The sequence below is a fragment of the Scophthalmus maximus genome, chromosome 18 (genome assembly GCF_022379125.1).
Source record: "Scophthalmus maximus strain ysfricsl-2021 chromosome 18, ASM2237912v1, whole genome shotgun sequence".
NCBI lineage: Eukaryota > Metazoa > Chordata > Actinopteri > Pleuronectiformes > Scophthalmidae > Scophthalmus > Scophthalmus maximus.
Genome location: NC_061532.1, coordinates 12,167,077 through 12,182,881, shown reverse-complemented (window position 1 = coordinate 12,182,881; position 15,805 = coordinate 12,167,077). Strand labels below are relative to the sequence as shown.

The window sequence follows — 15,805 nt, the reverse complement described above, 5'->3', positions numbered from 1 at the left end:
AATGGGCAAATATACTGCCTTTTGTGAGCGATTATGTTTATATTTGAATACTAAAGCTGATGATATTTGAACTAAGTTCATAAGAGATGAAGGATTAACTATATTTTCGTGTTAATTCTGGCAGAGATGCCAACCATCTCCGCTCCTCTGAGGCATTTGGATGAGTGTTGTATAAATCACTTGGCTTGGTAGCAGCAATCCCATCACGTAGTCATCCACGGTGGTGCCATACCAGTGATTTGTGTTTTGATGGTGGAACAACAAAGCCGCCACTAACTCACAGTGATGGCTTTGAGCACTTGTCACAAGTGTCTTCTTCTGCATTAGCCTGTGAAATTTCCTCTGTTCTGAGTTGTGCAAAACCTTGGACCAGAAGTTTCCTTCCCTGTGGTCTGACACATTTCAGCTGCACGTTGGGAGAAGCCACCTTGAGGGAACCGTCACTTTATGAACTTGGACGCCACATGACGCACGTGCACACTTTACTGTAAATACACACAAACGTACTTGCACATTCCTGCTGGGGTGTTGTGTGTTTGAATGGCTGTTTTGCTTTTGTTCAAGTCAAAATGGGTTGTTGGCCTCGCGCACGTCCAGGGTGGAGTAACTGTTACATCAGCTGCACCACAGTATTAGTTTCCATTGCAAACCTCCATGAAACTAGATCATTAGAATTCTGCTTGATTATAATTCAAAAGGATATTTATGTTGTAATAATTTATTGAGAAAGTATTTGTTAGCTTGATATGCAAACACACACCATCCCTTATGTTTTTTTTAGGCTCAGATTAAGCTGCGGTGGATTTAATACTTGTGCATAGAATCGCTCTTGTGTTATGTCTTTCCAGCCACCAGATGTTTTGTCCTTCTCTCACCTCACAGCTGCCATGGTCCGTAGCCCACAAATCATCCCTTGTCCTGCCTCCACCCCCCACCCCCCTGCCCACATTTCCAGAGAGGATGTGTGGACCTCTGTCATATCCCTGCATGCTCCTCCACCTTCACTCCCACGTTGTCAGAATCTCTCTATAATGTGGATTAAGCTGTTTATCTGTTGACACTCACAGTCAATCCAACATTATTATTTTTTTAAACCCATTTGCACGTTTTGCACTCGATTCCACGTGCTGTCTTACAGTGGATATACCACAACTGAGCATGTGCAGTATCACTTTACATGGTGGGGGGGGGTTTGAGGGGTCAGCTGTGTTGTACTCCTCCATGAGCTCATGCCACTGGAGAATTGGAGGAATCTCAGTCATCTGCGCGCACACACACATGGATGTTTCCACTCACCTGCAATCACTGACACACATCCATCTGAAAAGCGGCGAAACACTTGCGGCTGTACCTGTCCACAGCTGACGTTTTACGTGGAATGTTCCCCCTGGGAGCAGGGGCGGGAAAATGGCAACGCTTGATTAATTGATTCTGCTCACATTACCCAACAAATCGATCACCGAGAGTCGCAATCAAGAGCTCGTGCAGTCTCAGGACAGGGTTCCTTCGTATCATCTGGATGTGGCAAATAGATCCGCACGATTGTGCCATGTGTATGGCGTTTAAAACATCTTGGGTTTTTTGTAATGTGAGCGTGCTCTCAGTCTGTGTGAGGAATGTAGGGGAAAGCAGAATGCGTCTGCTCAAAGACATGTGAGCCTGGAATCACATCATCTCAGACCATATGTCGGGCCAGAGCAGGACTTCTCAAGTAATCAGTGGGAGGATAGATCACAGCCAGCCGATGTGGACTTCTGAGACGGAACATGTGTGTTTGTTAGCGATGTTGTGTTCATCCAATATTAAATAATCACCGTTTCATAACTCAGTCCTCTGACCCGGGTTGTATATGCCTGGGTTGCTAGGGTTTGTTTTGGTCCCGATGTTTTTGAAATCTCCTGCCTGCATGCGTGCGAGAGCATGCTAATGCGTGTTGTCTCTGACTAGACACCCGTCTCCGAAGAAGGCCCTATGCCCCTGTGTGTGTGTGTGTGTGTGTGTGTGTGCGTGCGTGCGTGTGGCACTCTCCCACACTCACAGTGATCCATTCATGTGCGGCCTGGCAGCCAGATAGGGGGTCCAGTTGAGAAAGACGGAGACTGAGAGAGACTGTTCGGACCCTGCACAGTGACTCAATGCTAGCTGTCTGCCTGGCACAGATTAGATCAACACCGATGAATATTCATCAGTCGGCCATCACTGCCAGGGTGGCCTACATTTCAAACCGCGGCCTCGGAGTCGGTCTTCTCTCACTTCATACAAAAGACATTGCTCTACGTCCTGCAGGAAGTCTCAACGGCTTAATTCAAGAAGTCAATCAATTCTTTTGCCGGATTACTGCAGTGAATTTAAACCTAGATCGTCCATATGTCCAACGTTGCGGGTTTGGAACAAAGTATCATGTAAAAGGAACCCAACAAAGTTAACATGCCCCACAAGCTGACGGTTTATATTCGCTGACTCATTTTTATAGAAAGGTCTGAAGTCATGACACTATTAAGGTAATCTAGGGTTCAATCTTACGCATTACATCAAAAGAATATTCTGTTAGGTGAGCTCCCTACTGTTTGGAGCACAGCTTCCTCCCTCAATCCTAAACATGTGTTCAGACAAAGACAGGAACTGCGCTGATCTAAACTACAGCAAGCCGGAAGAATGTGTTTGGTTTGGAGTTTCGGTGAATGTCTGAGGCTGTAAAGGGCATCCCTGGTACGAGCCTCAGCATAGACAATAACCATGGAACAAACCGCGGTTCGCCCGGATGGGACCTGATAAGAATCAATAAATGTCCTAAGATCTTTTATTGAGGGGTATTTTTAGGTCTTTCTGTTTGCTTGAAAGATGCAAGTAGTCCGTCTCCTCACTTTTTTTCCCTACACTGCTACTAAAGAAAATAATCTGTTTGTTTTGATCTGTGAGACAGTGCAGGAAATATGTTGATACGCGAGTCATTGTTTGTGTCCCTCTGCCACTCTTCAGAAATGCCAGATTTACCCAAACTGCAAATGCATTTATAGTTCCCAGGCTCTAAACTGCTCCCTCTCCTCCTCTCTCCAGGATGGTTCTCTGGGCAACATAGATGACCTTGCCCAGGAGTACTCTGAGTACTACAACACCTGCTTCAGTGACGTCAGCGATCGCATGGAGGAGCTACGCAAACGACGAGTCTCCCAAGAGCTTGACATGGTAAATACACACACACACACACACACACACACACACACACTACAACATTTCTCATTCTTTCAGCTCACAGGCCTACAAATTGCTTTGGGCATTTTCCCTTTTCTTTTTTTTTTTGTGTGCAAATCCTTTAATAATGACCCTGAAAAACCCCCTTTTAGAACACTGTGTTATTTCCACAGTCTTAACCAACAACCTGGCAAAGAAAAAATAGCAACAGAGATTTAATATGAATGTGTGCTAAGGTTTAAAGCTTCAGTGTGAATGATTTGGTTGCATGCAGTGGTAAGCGAGCTGATTGCAAACCAACTGAAAACCCTCCACCTCACCCTCCCCGTCATAGGTCTGGGCTACTGGAGTAACACTGAGGTGCAACATGACTTGGAGAAAGAGGGCCCACTCTCAATTTAAATACAAAGGGCTCATTTTAAGAAAACGGCTCTTAGTTTCAGGTGATTATACACTATGACAACATAATTATATATATATATATATATTATTCTCAATTTCTGCCAATAGATCCTCTAAACCCTACATTGGCTCTTTAAGACTTTGTATGCCTTCTCCGGATGTGAATGCGGCGGTGTTTGGGGTTCCTTTTCACAAGGATGTAGGGTAGTGGGGCACCCCTTTGGTTGCCAAGCTGCCAGCAAATGTATGAAGGAATGCTGCTGGTGCTGCCGCAGAAGGCCGATCTCTGTGTAGCACACAACCCAGTGGGTCCACACAAACAAGAGCAAGTGCTCAGTGTTATTCTAACTTCATATGACTTATTCATGGCGAATTTAAGGCAATTGAAGCCTTAGAATTTGGGCTCAATTCTCCGAAAACAAATAAATACAAAAAAAAAAAATGGCCTCTTCATTATCTCGTTTTCTGAATTAAGCCACAGCTTAGGTCTGCTTGACAGAAGAATGTTGAACTTCGATGAAATGAGGAAGTTAGGTGTTAGCAATACAGCACTGTTGCCTGAAAAAAAACAATGGCTCGGTTCTGCATCTACAGATTTTTCTCATGTTACCTCAGAGTTTCTTATTTTAGCCCTCCGTCAAAATTGTCTCTGCTGATGTACAGTATTTTTGTCTGTCATTAGTGGGTTTCCAGTTTAGCTGGAGGCCTCTCCTGCTTGCAGACGGACATATGGTTTTGGTTGAGTTGACAGGTATAGCTTGCGTGAATAGCTGATTTATTTTGCGCTTTCATTTAATGACTGCAGACAGACATCCAGTTCTCACAGCTTGCAGGAGAGGGATAGGGAAGCATAAACCATCCTACTGTAGCTGTAGATGGGTAGATTCAAGTGTTTTACATGTGATCATAGGCTAAGCGTTCTCTCTGTGTGGCCACAGACTTGGATCTTTGATCTATCTTTTCACATCACGTGCGTTTTACCGTAAAAAAAAGAAGAAAAAAGGAATATGTTTGGATGTTTTATAGTTTGGGATTGTCTCATCCTGAGGAGATAAACCAGGGGAAGGGGAAGCAATCGGGAGCGTAGAGGAGAGAAAAAGAGCTGACTGGGCCCTGAGCCTGAAGCCCAGCACAGGAGGAGGATAAGGATGTGAACAGAGGAAGGCGAGGGGAGGAGGATGAGGGGAATGAAAAGGAGAAGTGGGGAATATGTGAGAGCCTGCAGCTGTCCTGCCACTCTGCAAAGTCTGGCATCAAAATAAAGAAGCAGAGTAGGAAAAAAACATGGAGGAAGGAATATGGGTCAGACAACACCTTATTGAGTGCTTTCAAAAGTGCAGCATCAACCCACGCTATGTGGAGTGAACTTTGTCTTACATTTTGGTGTAGTCCTTCTCTAAAAATGAGGTTTGGGGAATATTCAAGTCTACTGCAGCTCTTTCTCTACCAAATTCCTCCTCCTAGGAAATGTGTTGTTTTCAGCTTTATTTTTCCACCAGGCTCGACGCTGTCATAGTCTCGAAGGCTGTGGCACACTATCTGTGAAACTAGATCAGAAAAGAGAGATGTATTGTGAAATTAATACGCAAGAGGACATGGGGAGCGACGGGCAGAGGCTCGGATAACTAAAAATAAGAGCGGACGGTGAAATGAACACCCAGTCCGAAAGAGCTGCGAATGACTGCTGTAGCTTGTGAAGTGCGTCCAGAAATTCGTGGCTGCAGGCCAACGTCATGCAGTCGTCTCTCTACGGGCCGATAGCAAACTGTAAGAGAAAGTCACAGTGTCCAAGAGCCACGTTAATGTGGAGACATTGAATGAGTGGTACTCCTGAGGGACGTGGCCTTTAGGGAGAGACCTGTCACTCGTAAAGGTTACAGGATGTTGGTGGAGCAATCGGGTCTCCACAAGACCTACTCCTTCTCCGGTCATTGAATTTCGTTTTGTCTTTTATAGGTCAGTTATTTTCTGTTTTCGACAGGGTGCTATAAATCATTTCACTTCTCTCATACTGTAAATTTGTCAGGCAAAGGAGTTGGTCGCAGTCAATCCAAATTAGCTCTGGTCAGTAGGCCTATGAGTTTGAGACCAAAGGTCACAGTAACTTTGACCTTTCTTGGCCTCTCGCTCAGAAAAGTGGGGGGTCAAGAAAAAGGATATTCTGGACATATGGATATTCTGAATCACAGTGCCAACAAGAGGAGTTCACGTTTGACTGTCTGATTCGAGGGTTTCATATGTTAACTTTGTCTGTCGACAACACATTCACTTTCTGTTCTCCAAAACTCAAGTTGACTTTCAGGCCGGCAGCTGTACTAATCTAATAAATGGTTTCTGTTAGTGTGATTTTTTTTCCCTCCTGTTTTCTTGGGAAATGTTCTTGCAACGCTCACATTTTCACAAACATATGTGGAGCTAAACATTATTCTTGTTTTTTGTTTCATCGTACAACATAACGTGGCTGCCAGCTTTTGAGGGACCTCTCACTTAACAAAGTGATGGCTGCCTCCATTGTGGTAAAATGTTAAGCTTTCCCTGTCGCGAGCTGACGATGGAGGCTCTCTTAGAGATGACTATCGATGTACCCTCTTCCTGTTTGCTCACAGCTTGGTTATTTCTATGTATCTTCATGTTAGTTTTATGAGTAGCGGGGGACACAAGGGGTTGAATAAACATCCTCCTTTGGGAATGTGACCTATGGATTTAACACCACCGTGCACGGTTTCCCAGCGCCTCCATAGACAACAAGAGTTAGAGTCGCTCTTGCTGGCATGCTGATTTGGTGATGCATAAGGCTTATTGGTGGAAGTGACTGGAAGTATTGAAATGGAGCGACACGTTCAGCAACTTGAACAAAACGTGTTGTTTCAAGTGACGGGTCAGTGAACGGTCAGGCCAAAGAGTAATGGGTTATTCTTAATTCACAAAATCTTGTGAATTCAATAGTGTCAGTTCAGAGAGTGAATTTTAAAGCTCTCTATATATGGGTTAACGTCCATGTTTAACATACAGTACATGGAGTAATTTGCAGATCTGTATATACTTCTTGTTTGTCTTTTCTTGTTTTCTCTTCCTTTTCACCAATAGCTTTGCTTTAATTCTTTAACCTTTGCCACCATAGTCACAGACATTTTTTTTAATGTATGTGTGACTGTCTTTGTTCCTGAATGTCCAAAAGGACACAGTTCGCCAGAAGAGTGATCCTTAAGACATGCAGTGACTGGTTGGTTGGGTGAGGAGCTGTGCATAGCCGAGGGATAAAAACATGAAAGCAGATGTTATAATTTCTCTTAAACCACGGTCATGAAACAGATTAAGTGCATTAAATACAGATATGGATCATTTTTGAATTTGTGTTTGTAAGATGATCCATTTAACACATTTGTACATGCAGTACACTATAATGAGACATTGGAACAGTTTCTTTGACAGTGTCCCTCAGGGTAATTTTGAAGTTGTGGTGCATCCTTCATTTGTGGGTCTCACTGTTGACTTCATCATTGACGTTCTTTTGACAGAAAATCGCCTCAGCTGGTGTCGCGTTGATGTGCTCGCCTCAGGAATGCTGTGTTATGGTTTTCTTGCTGAGTAGCTTGACAGTTGGGGTCAAGACTCAAGTACAGGCTTGTGTTTTGTTTTGCCATCAGGGTGAGGAACAGTCTGTGGTTACTGTGCTAATGCCTGCATTAGTTCTTTTCATCAAAGGGGGTCAGTTCAGCCGGGTTAAAACTACAGTCCAGAAGAAAGACGAGCCAAGTTGCGAATTCTGCTGCTTATTTGTCCTGTCCACCTTCGGGGTTTTGCCTAGAAATGTCGCAGGTCAACATGCTCAAACAGCTGTATTTGTTGCCAAAAGATTACTTTCAAATGATGCCGGCATAGCTCCGCTATTGGCATAACCCTTGTGGAAAGCAAGTGGTATATTTGTAATTGTGCTGTATGATTTATTAGTCAGCATTTGGATCGTGGCTGTCACTGGAATTTGTAATAACTATGGTATTTGTCTCAAAATACCAAAACAATAATGATCCACGAGGCTCAGGAATGCTCCACACTGAAGGCACGCAGGCCTGCTGTGCTGCAAGTATGAGAACACACACACGCACGCACACACACACACACACACACACACACACACACACACACACACACACACACACACACACACACACACACACTCCACTCACACACACACACACACACACCCTCTCAACAAAGGAATGGAAAGGATAGACCTGTTACTTGGTGTGCTGATGGTTTCCTCCTAGATTCCTTTAAACATGGAGCAGGTCATTGGTGACATTGCAGACTGGTTTTATTCTGCCCACTGAGAACATGAATTTCCTGCTTTCCTGAGTGTGTGCCGCACAATCATAATTGTGTGCATACGTCTTGCTATGAGATATTCCAAATGGACCAGTTCTGCAGGATTGTAACATGCCATACTGGTCCCACTGCTAACGTCTTTTTCGGCATGCACCATGCTCTCCTGTCGGTCCCTGTCCCTCGCCTTGTGCAGTCCTCCTTCCCAACCTCATAATGTACTTGCCCACCCAGTTTTACTCAACCTTGTCCAGTTGGCGTTAATCCACTGAGCCACCTGGTCTCAAGTTTTGCCATATATATGCCTACTTCTGACCCTGAGGTTGGCGGTAACTCCACTGTGGGAACTCATGTTTGTGGTGGGCCTTGCAGTCATGTTTTGACCAAACTGCTGCTATTTAACACTCTCTCGAATGCAGTGATTAGACTTACAGTCACTTTTGTGTTTGTGTGTGCTGGGGCTGACTCATTTGAGATTCCAGTTTCCCTGACGGCCCATATCGTGATCCTCATTAGCCGGATCTCTCTCTCTCTCTCTGTTTCGTTTACTCCCTGATTCTCTCTTTTATTTTAACTCAATCCAGTCATGCTTAAACAATCAAGAGTCTTGCATTTGCATCACACATGCACGCATCTACACACAGAGCCAAATGTGCACAAACAACTCTTTGGACATCTGAAGGAAAAACACATCCACATTCACACACACACACACACACACACACACACACACACACACACACACACGAGCCAATTTGGGGTATCTAGGGCAGTATCTCAAGCTGATGCTTGCAAGTTCATGTAAAGGATAGCACTCTCCCTCTGGGAGTGTGTTGTGAGAACTAAGCCCCCTCCCCCAAAAATGCATTGATTAGATATTCCCTTTCAGAGAGCTCTTCACCATCGTCTTTTTTGCTTCTCCATTGGCGATGCACAACGGAGAGAAGCCCAAGTTTACCTTTGGAAGCTGTTACACAAGTCCTCTCTGCATTCTGCAGCGTGACAAATTCCTCCCAAAGATCTGCAGTGGAAAGCAAACTTGATGTAGGTTTTGTTTGTTTGTCACTGATCTTCTCCTTGTCTTTTTTGCCATCCCACTCCCTCTTTCCATGTCAGAGATGGCACGCACAGAAAGCAAGTAAGGGGAAGGTGAGGAGGAGTAAGAGGAACAGAGAGCTGCTTTGTATCTCTGCCTCTTAGGGGCTCTATCTGTGGAAGTGTGTGGGTGCTTCTTGGTTCGTGTATCTGTCTAAGTTTGTGTTTGTGGTGGCATGTATGTGACTATTCCAGGGTATTTTGCGTGTGTGTCTGTGTACGTTTGACCAGACGGTGATCTGACGACGCGGCAGTGTGTTTTAAAAATGATTTTTACATCCAGTTGGCATTGTGCACGTAGTTACTCCGGGGTGAGTCTGACATGTCTCCCCTGTCACTGAAGTCCACAGAAGCCATCAAAGACGATGTGATAGCAGAACTGACACTGCCTTTGTGAAAAGTGTCCGTGACTGTGCATGGACACGTGGGCACACAAGTTTTTCGGAGTGCCCCCCCTATGTGTCTCACATAAGCTCTGTCTCTGCAAAACAAAAGGCATACAGCCCTGTCCTGGATTTTCCTTGTGCACAGCCTGGCAATGTAATGAGAGCAAACACCACACCTCTGTATGTCTGGTAGGTTAAGTTTTTATGACCTCAGACAGGTACCTGCTCCCTGACTTATGGGAATCCCTCTATTCCCTGCTATGGACAAATTGTATTGGGCTCTTCCGACATAACTTGATTTACTTGCCCAAAAGAACTTCCGAACCATTGCCTCTGCCTGCTTGATCATTTTAACAGACAAATAGATAAACAGACAAACTAACGAGGAGGATTAGTAGTACTAAAGTTAACGTTTAAGTCAGACAGACTGCCTCGCTAAAGTCTTTGCAACGATTACAGCTGTGATGAGTTTAGGCTTCAGGCTAATTCTTGAGGAGTTTAGCCACCTAAGCACTTTATGTTCTTCTGCTCATTTGACCCACAGGCTACAGGCTCTTAAAGAGCTCTTAAAGGTAAAGTATGTCACTTCTGACCAAGTCCTTCAAGTATTACTCATGCTTGGTGTGTGTGAGGGCATGGAAGGATTGTAAACCCTTCCCCAAACCTTTGTCAAAGAAGAAGAAAAAAAGGTTAAACTTAAGGTCACAGTAGGAAGAACAATTCATTCATCTTCCTGTGATTATGTTATCGTGTTATCCCACAATCTATTATCTGAGTGTGGAGAGGGAGGGGATGATGCACATTTATCATAAACAACTCATTTCCATTTGGGGGACACTCCAGATTTCATTTGTCTTCTATTTGTGGCAGAAGCTACAAAACCTATTTAATGAATTTACAAAGGCAGTCATCATAAACTTGCTTCCTCAGGGTCTTAAAGCTGTCTTTTCTTCCCTCATCAGCATTCTGATCTTCTGATAAGATATTAAGATGACTAGATTTATCTATTCAAGATGAGGAACTTCACAGCCTTAGCTTTGACCATGCTCAAGCGAGGCATTGTATCATACGAGACCTCTGAACCACCAGTCAGCCTCATACCAGGGAATGTTTTGTATTAATCGTCATGTTCAACTAGAGGAACAGAACAAGATTCATGTGTTCGTGTCATCAACATCCAAATTGCTGAAACATATTTTTGCTTTAATTGATTAGAAATGACTCAAGATCGGAATTATTTACCAAAATGGAAATTGTAATGTCAGCCAATGCATCATAAGATGTTTCCTGTAATTCTTCTCTGTTTATTTAAAAGTCACACAGAAAGTAGAAAGAGGAACTTATTTTAGGTTGCTTTCTTTTCTCATTGGGATTTCTGCAAAAATTTCCCAAAATATTATGAATACGAAGAGGTCATCACAAAAAATCTGAATGCTGCAAACTACAACAACACTGACATGACAGTATTCTGAAGTTCAGGCATGCGTGTCATGCGAAAATCTGGTCACCTCCCTTAAGCAAAGTGCAGACTGCACCTATTCCTTCGGTGCTTTAGAGCTCACAGTGTGCGACAGTGTGAGCACAAAGAGTTAGGTAATGTCCTCCATTTCAGTTCAAAGGCACACAAGAACACGCCACCGAGAAACCACGCAGTCGACCGATCCCTCTGGGCTGTTCATTGGCTTTTAAATAATCACATGCTGCAGGTTGAAATCGAAGTTGCAGACATGTTATGATTCTGTCTGCAGAAGCATTTGGTTTTAGGCACATCTATATCTGGATGTGTTATGATGAGGACACCTGCTTTAGACATACTGTGTGCAGGCAGCAGCCCCTGTGTAACGGTGAAAACAGCCCTCACACAGACGCGGTGAGCTAGGTGAAAATTGTGTTATTTTCCACTGTTTTTGGATCGTGTGTTGCCTAAATACATGTCCACAGCTCTGCCCAGTCTGGATTTCTGTTTTCCATATAAGCCATTTTGCCCTTTGAAACTGCCATTGTGTTTTAGTCCAATGTGGTATGTTCTATTCTGTTTTAATGCAAACCGGCAGGTGTTACCTTGGGTTGAGGGAGGTGCACACCAACGCCATTGTTACCGCACTGTGGAATTCGTGGAGCCAGTTACGTGGGTGCCTTTGTCATTACCTTGTTAAGGAAAAAGCCAAGACTTCGCTCGGCTGCACCACCGCCCATCGGTGTTCTATAACAATGAAAACAAGTATTGCAGGTTCTGATACCTGGAGCAAGACTTGACTTGTTGAGCTGTCTGGCGAAGGGCGTGCACACACGTGCTCGTGTTTGTTTTCATGAAATGCAGGTGTGTCTACATGAACCTGACCAGAGAACGTATTTCCCACATGAACACATTGTTGAACATACCATCCGCTGTTTCTGTAGTCGACGGACCTTTGCTCTCCACGCGTACTCGCCTCCCCTTGTTTTACCTTTCTAGTCTTCTCTGTTTTATCCTTGCAGTTCATCTGTCCCTGTGTTATTAAGTAACTGTGACACCGACACCTGACCTTCTTTCTTCTCTCCACATTCTTTCAGGAGAAACAGGACCCAAGCAGCACCTCTCTGCAGCTCCGTAATGAGATCCAGGTAGGCAGATACATTATGTTCAGAAAAGTACCATTTCTATCTCAACTGTGATAGTTGTACACGTGCTTTGGTTGAAAAGTCATTCTGATACATGTCTCTGTCCTCAGGAATCATTAGGCTTCAGCAGCGAGGTGTCGACTCCAGAAACAGACAGAAAGTATGTTTTCATCTTCTTCCCCCCCCTCTATAATCACTGTAACATGCGACCGTAGCCAGTGTGGAACCATGAAATATGCTTGGATTGAAATGTGTGTGTCTGTTCCATGTCAAAACAATGTGCAACACAGCCTGTGTCTGGATCTCATCAAACCGTGCACGCCTGCACACAAACCCATGGATCACACTCCACCTCTCTGTGGGTCCGCAGCTAAAGATGGGGAGGGGCAAATGGAAATACACGCACCTCCAGATGAAGCTCATGTAACTGATAGATCTCTTATTTGACAGCTTGTACAAAAGTTCACCCAGTGGGTGCAGGGGTCACCTCCTCAGGTGAAAACCTCTAACTTTATAGATGAGCGTGGTGATGTGTGGTTGAGCAATTGACACAGGTTCTGACCTTAGTCTTGAACATAAATGAAAGAGCAGATTTCCTGAGACAAGCTACAATTCTGCCTCAATATAGTGTGACTGTTAATACAAAGAATACACAGAATTTTGATTAAAGTCAAAAAACAACTTGTTACATCACTGCAATCACATACAAAATAAGCATTAATGTTGAGATCGAAGTTTTTACCTGAGTCTAAAGGAAATTACTTACCGACATTCATAGATATTCAACACATGACCAGAAGTTGGTCTCCTAAACTGCCTCCGTCACATCCCAACTGTGGTTAAAGGAAAACTACTGACTGCTTCCTCCGGCTGACCTACTCAGTCCGACAGCCATTCTCTGGTCTAAGGCCGGCCAAGGCTTCCTTCCTGCCTTTGTGTCCAGCAGGGGAGAGGGGGATATGGGGAGAGGGTGATCGCCAGATGATTACAGCTAAGGAGCATTAATGAAAGAGCAGGATGGAACTGGGAATGGGTGGGGTTCCTTTTCAATGGTTACTGTAACACAAAGTCTGTGTGTGTGTGTGTGTGTGTGTGTGTGTGTGTGTGTGTGTGTGTGTGTGTGTGTGTGTGTGTGTGTGTGTGTGTGTGTGTGTGTGTGTGTGTGTGTGTGTGTGTGTGTGTGTGTGTGTGTGTGTGTGTGTGTGTTCATTCTTGCACATTTTATATTTTGTGTACAATTTCTCCACGATGGCCAACAATGAGATCACCGTTCCAAACTGTTATACACATTTGGAACAATCCAAATTGCTCTGCAAAGGAGCTTTCTAAATACTCTAAATACAGAATTGAATTCACCGCAGTCACACAGTTTTCTGGGTGTCTGGTCGGAAAGACCAAAGGTCAAGAATATTCAATTGTTTGCTCACAACCAGATGATGACTGGTGACTTTAATACAGAATGAGTTCCTTTGACAGTGTTGCCCAATGGTGGTGCTCAGAAATAAATCCCAATCTCAGATTTAGTGAAGACGGTGTACAGTTTAGTGCAGGAATTGGGAGCCCCAGTCAATCCCCCAATGCCAAGGTTAAACACACATTCGGTGTGACTTAGAAATGATCTCACCTTAATCTCAATTTTCTCCTCATTTTCTGTATTTGTCGGGGACCATCACCCTTGCGTGACCCCCAGTGGAATTGTCATGTTCATGTGACGCACACGTGCGGCCGAGGAAGTGCATACCACGGACGTGATCTCTTCTCCTATGGCTGTATATGTTGCGCAGACAAATGCTGAGGGTGATGGGAACCAGATGTCAGATTTCGAATGACGTCTCCCTGCTTTAAGAGAGGCCCAGACAGAGCCCATAACTGCACTGTTCTCTCCCCTCTGTCTTCCATCCCATTTCTCCTAAGTATTCAGACTTTTTCCAACTGAATCTTCAGTTGATCTTTAATATAACTGTATTCAGCCCTCTCTTCGCCTCTGTTCCTGACTCTTTCCACCACAGTGTCTCTGTTTCTCTTCTGATAAAGCCCCAAGCTCCATTTCTGGTGTGAAAGTTAGGAATGAGGTGCTTTGCTTCACCTTCATCTAATGAACCTCATTTTAAAAGTTTTTATCTTTGAGGATAAAGTCTCCTCCTTTCTTTTTTGTAATCCGTTCTTCACTGCCAGCCCCTCTCTTCTCATTCACCTCAGCTCTGCACTCCATTACGTAGCCCATTGTCCACTTGCCACTGTGGTGAATGGGTTTCAGGTAGAGTGATTTATCGTGTGTAGGCAGACTGATAGACAAGCCCCCCCCCCCCATTCCCATTCCTCAGACATAGTCCTCACACCCCCCGGCAAGGGGCATGCATAAACGTTCACACACACAGACACGGATGCCCCTATCATCACCTCTCGGCAGTACAATAGCACCCAGAGGAGATTACCCAGACTGCCCCTCTGGGCTGTGCCACCCTTGCGTCTGTGCGTCTCCTTGTCACTTTTTTGGCAGGGGGTGGGCACAGCTTCCACAATTCCTGGTATGCAAGTGATGATGACAGAGCACTCTCAGAAGGCTGGGGGCGTAGCGCTGGACACTTCCTGTTTTTTGGAAGGTGATTGATTGGTGGGTATTGTTGCAAAGAGGGGACCACAAGCTTATCAGTGAGGTTAACAGCAGACGTAAATGGATCTTGATGAAAGCATACATGTGCACAGACGCTCGATACAAATGTTCCGGACTCTCAACAGGGTTTGTAAGAGAGGCATTTGTGCTACTGGATGTTGGATCCAAGCTTATGCAACTCATAATCAGATGGAAATGTAAGCCATGCCATGTGAAAAATCTGTTTAGAACAACATTACCATGTTGGAAAACTAAAGTACCTTGTCAGCATATTTATCACTTGTGGTGGAGTATTGCAGTCTTCATGGAGCTGTTTTTTTTGCTACAGAGAGTAGAAAGTGTTTGTATGGCAGGAACATATTCACACACAATGCTCTTCAAACACACAGTTGAAAAAACTATCCATATGATTTTCTATTTTCCTGCCAATTGACCTCCTGTCTTCCCCTTCCGGGCGATCTCTGACCTCTGTCCCTCTGCTCTTCCTGTGACCACTGCCACTGTCACACAGGGTGGCTGCCTTTCATTGTCTCTAAAAGAACACCGGAGATCACCTCGCTCCAGGTGTCCTGCCTTGTAACCAAAAAAAAAAAAAAAAAAAACATACAGTCACTGTACATGAGTGCATTGCTGTGATTTATGCTAAGCGCGGTAAAAATGGAGATGCACAGCTGTTTGTGCAAAGACGGGACATGTTGGTTCGTCATCTGTCCTGGAAAGTAGCTTGGTCACACAGGATAGGAGTTGTCTCGAACCATATGATTCATATGATAAGATAGTTGTCTATGCAATCGTATCTTATTCATTGTAATTCTTTTTATCTTGTCTGTTTCTGTGTCGTGTATACTTGTGCAACTACTGCATATTTTCCAAAAAGATTACTCACAGTATTACTGTAAATCTCTGCAGTTGTACCTTATGTTGTAAATCCACATTCTGAAGCATGAAAAGCACTGGCATATCATTTTGAAAATTACTAATGCTTCACATCCCAGTCAGGTGAAGCAGTGACCGACATATCATCTTCACCAAGCAAACTTGCGCTCATACTTTCAGTGACATTTTCCCAGTTATCGATTCCGAACACTTGAGGCATGTTAAGTTTCAGAGTGCAGAGGAATCATAGAAAGCAACTTCCACCTATACTGCATAGGGTCAGCCAACGTTAAACTACAGTATTTTATAGCATAAT

At 44.2% G+C, this 15,805-nt stretch overlaps 1 protein-coding gene across 7 annotated transcripts in view; it reads left to right on the top strand.

Annotated features, from left to right (window-relative positions):
• The window catches only part of sash1a (SAM and SH3 domain containing 1a), a 152,169-nt gene that overhangs the window by 108,873 nt on the left and 27,491 nt on the right, over window positions 1–15,805 (top strand). For all 7 annotated transcript variants that reach the window (XM_035617535.2, XM_035617541.2, XM_035617539.2 and 4 more), the window contains exons 2-4: window positions 3,058–3,186; window positions 11,952–12,002; window positions 12,110–12,159. In XM_035617535.2, the coding sequence (XP_035473428.2) occupies window positions 3,058–3,186; window positions 11,952–12,002; window positions 12,110–12,159 (230 nt within the window). The remainder of the gene's footprint in view (window positions 1–3,057; window positions 3,187–11,951; window positions 12,003–12,109; window positions 12,160–15,805) is intronic.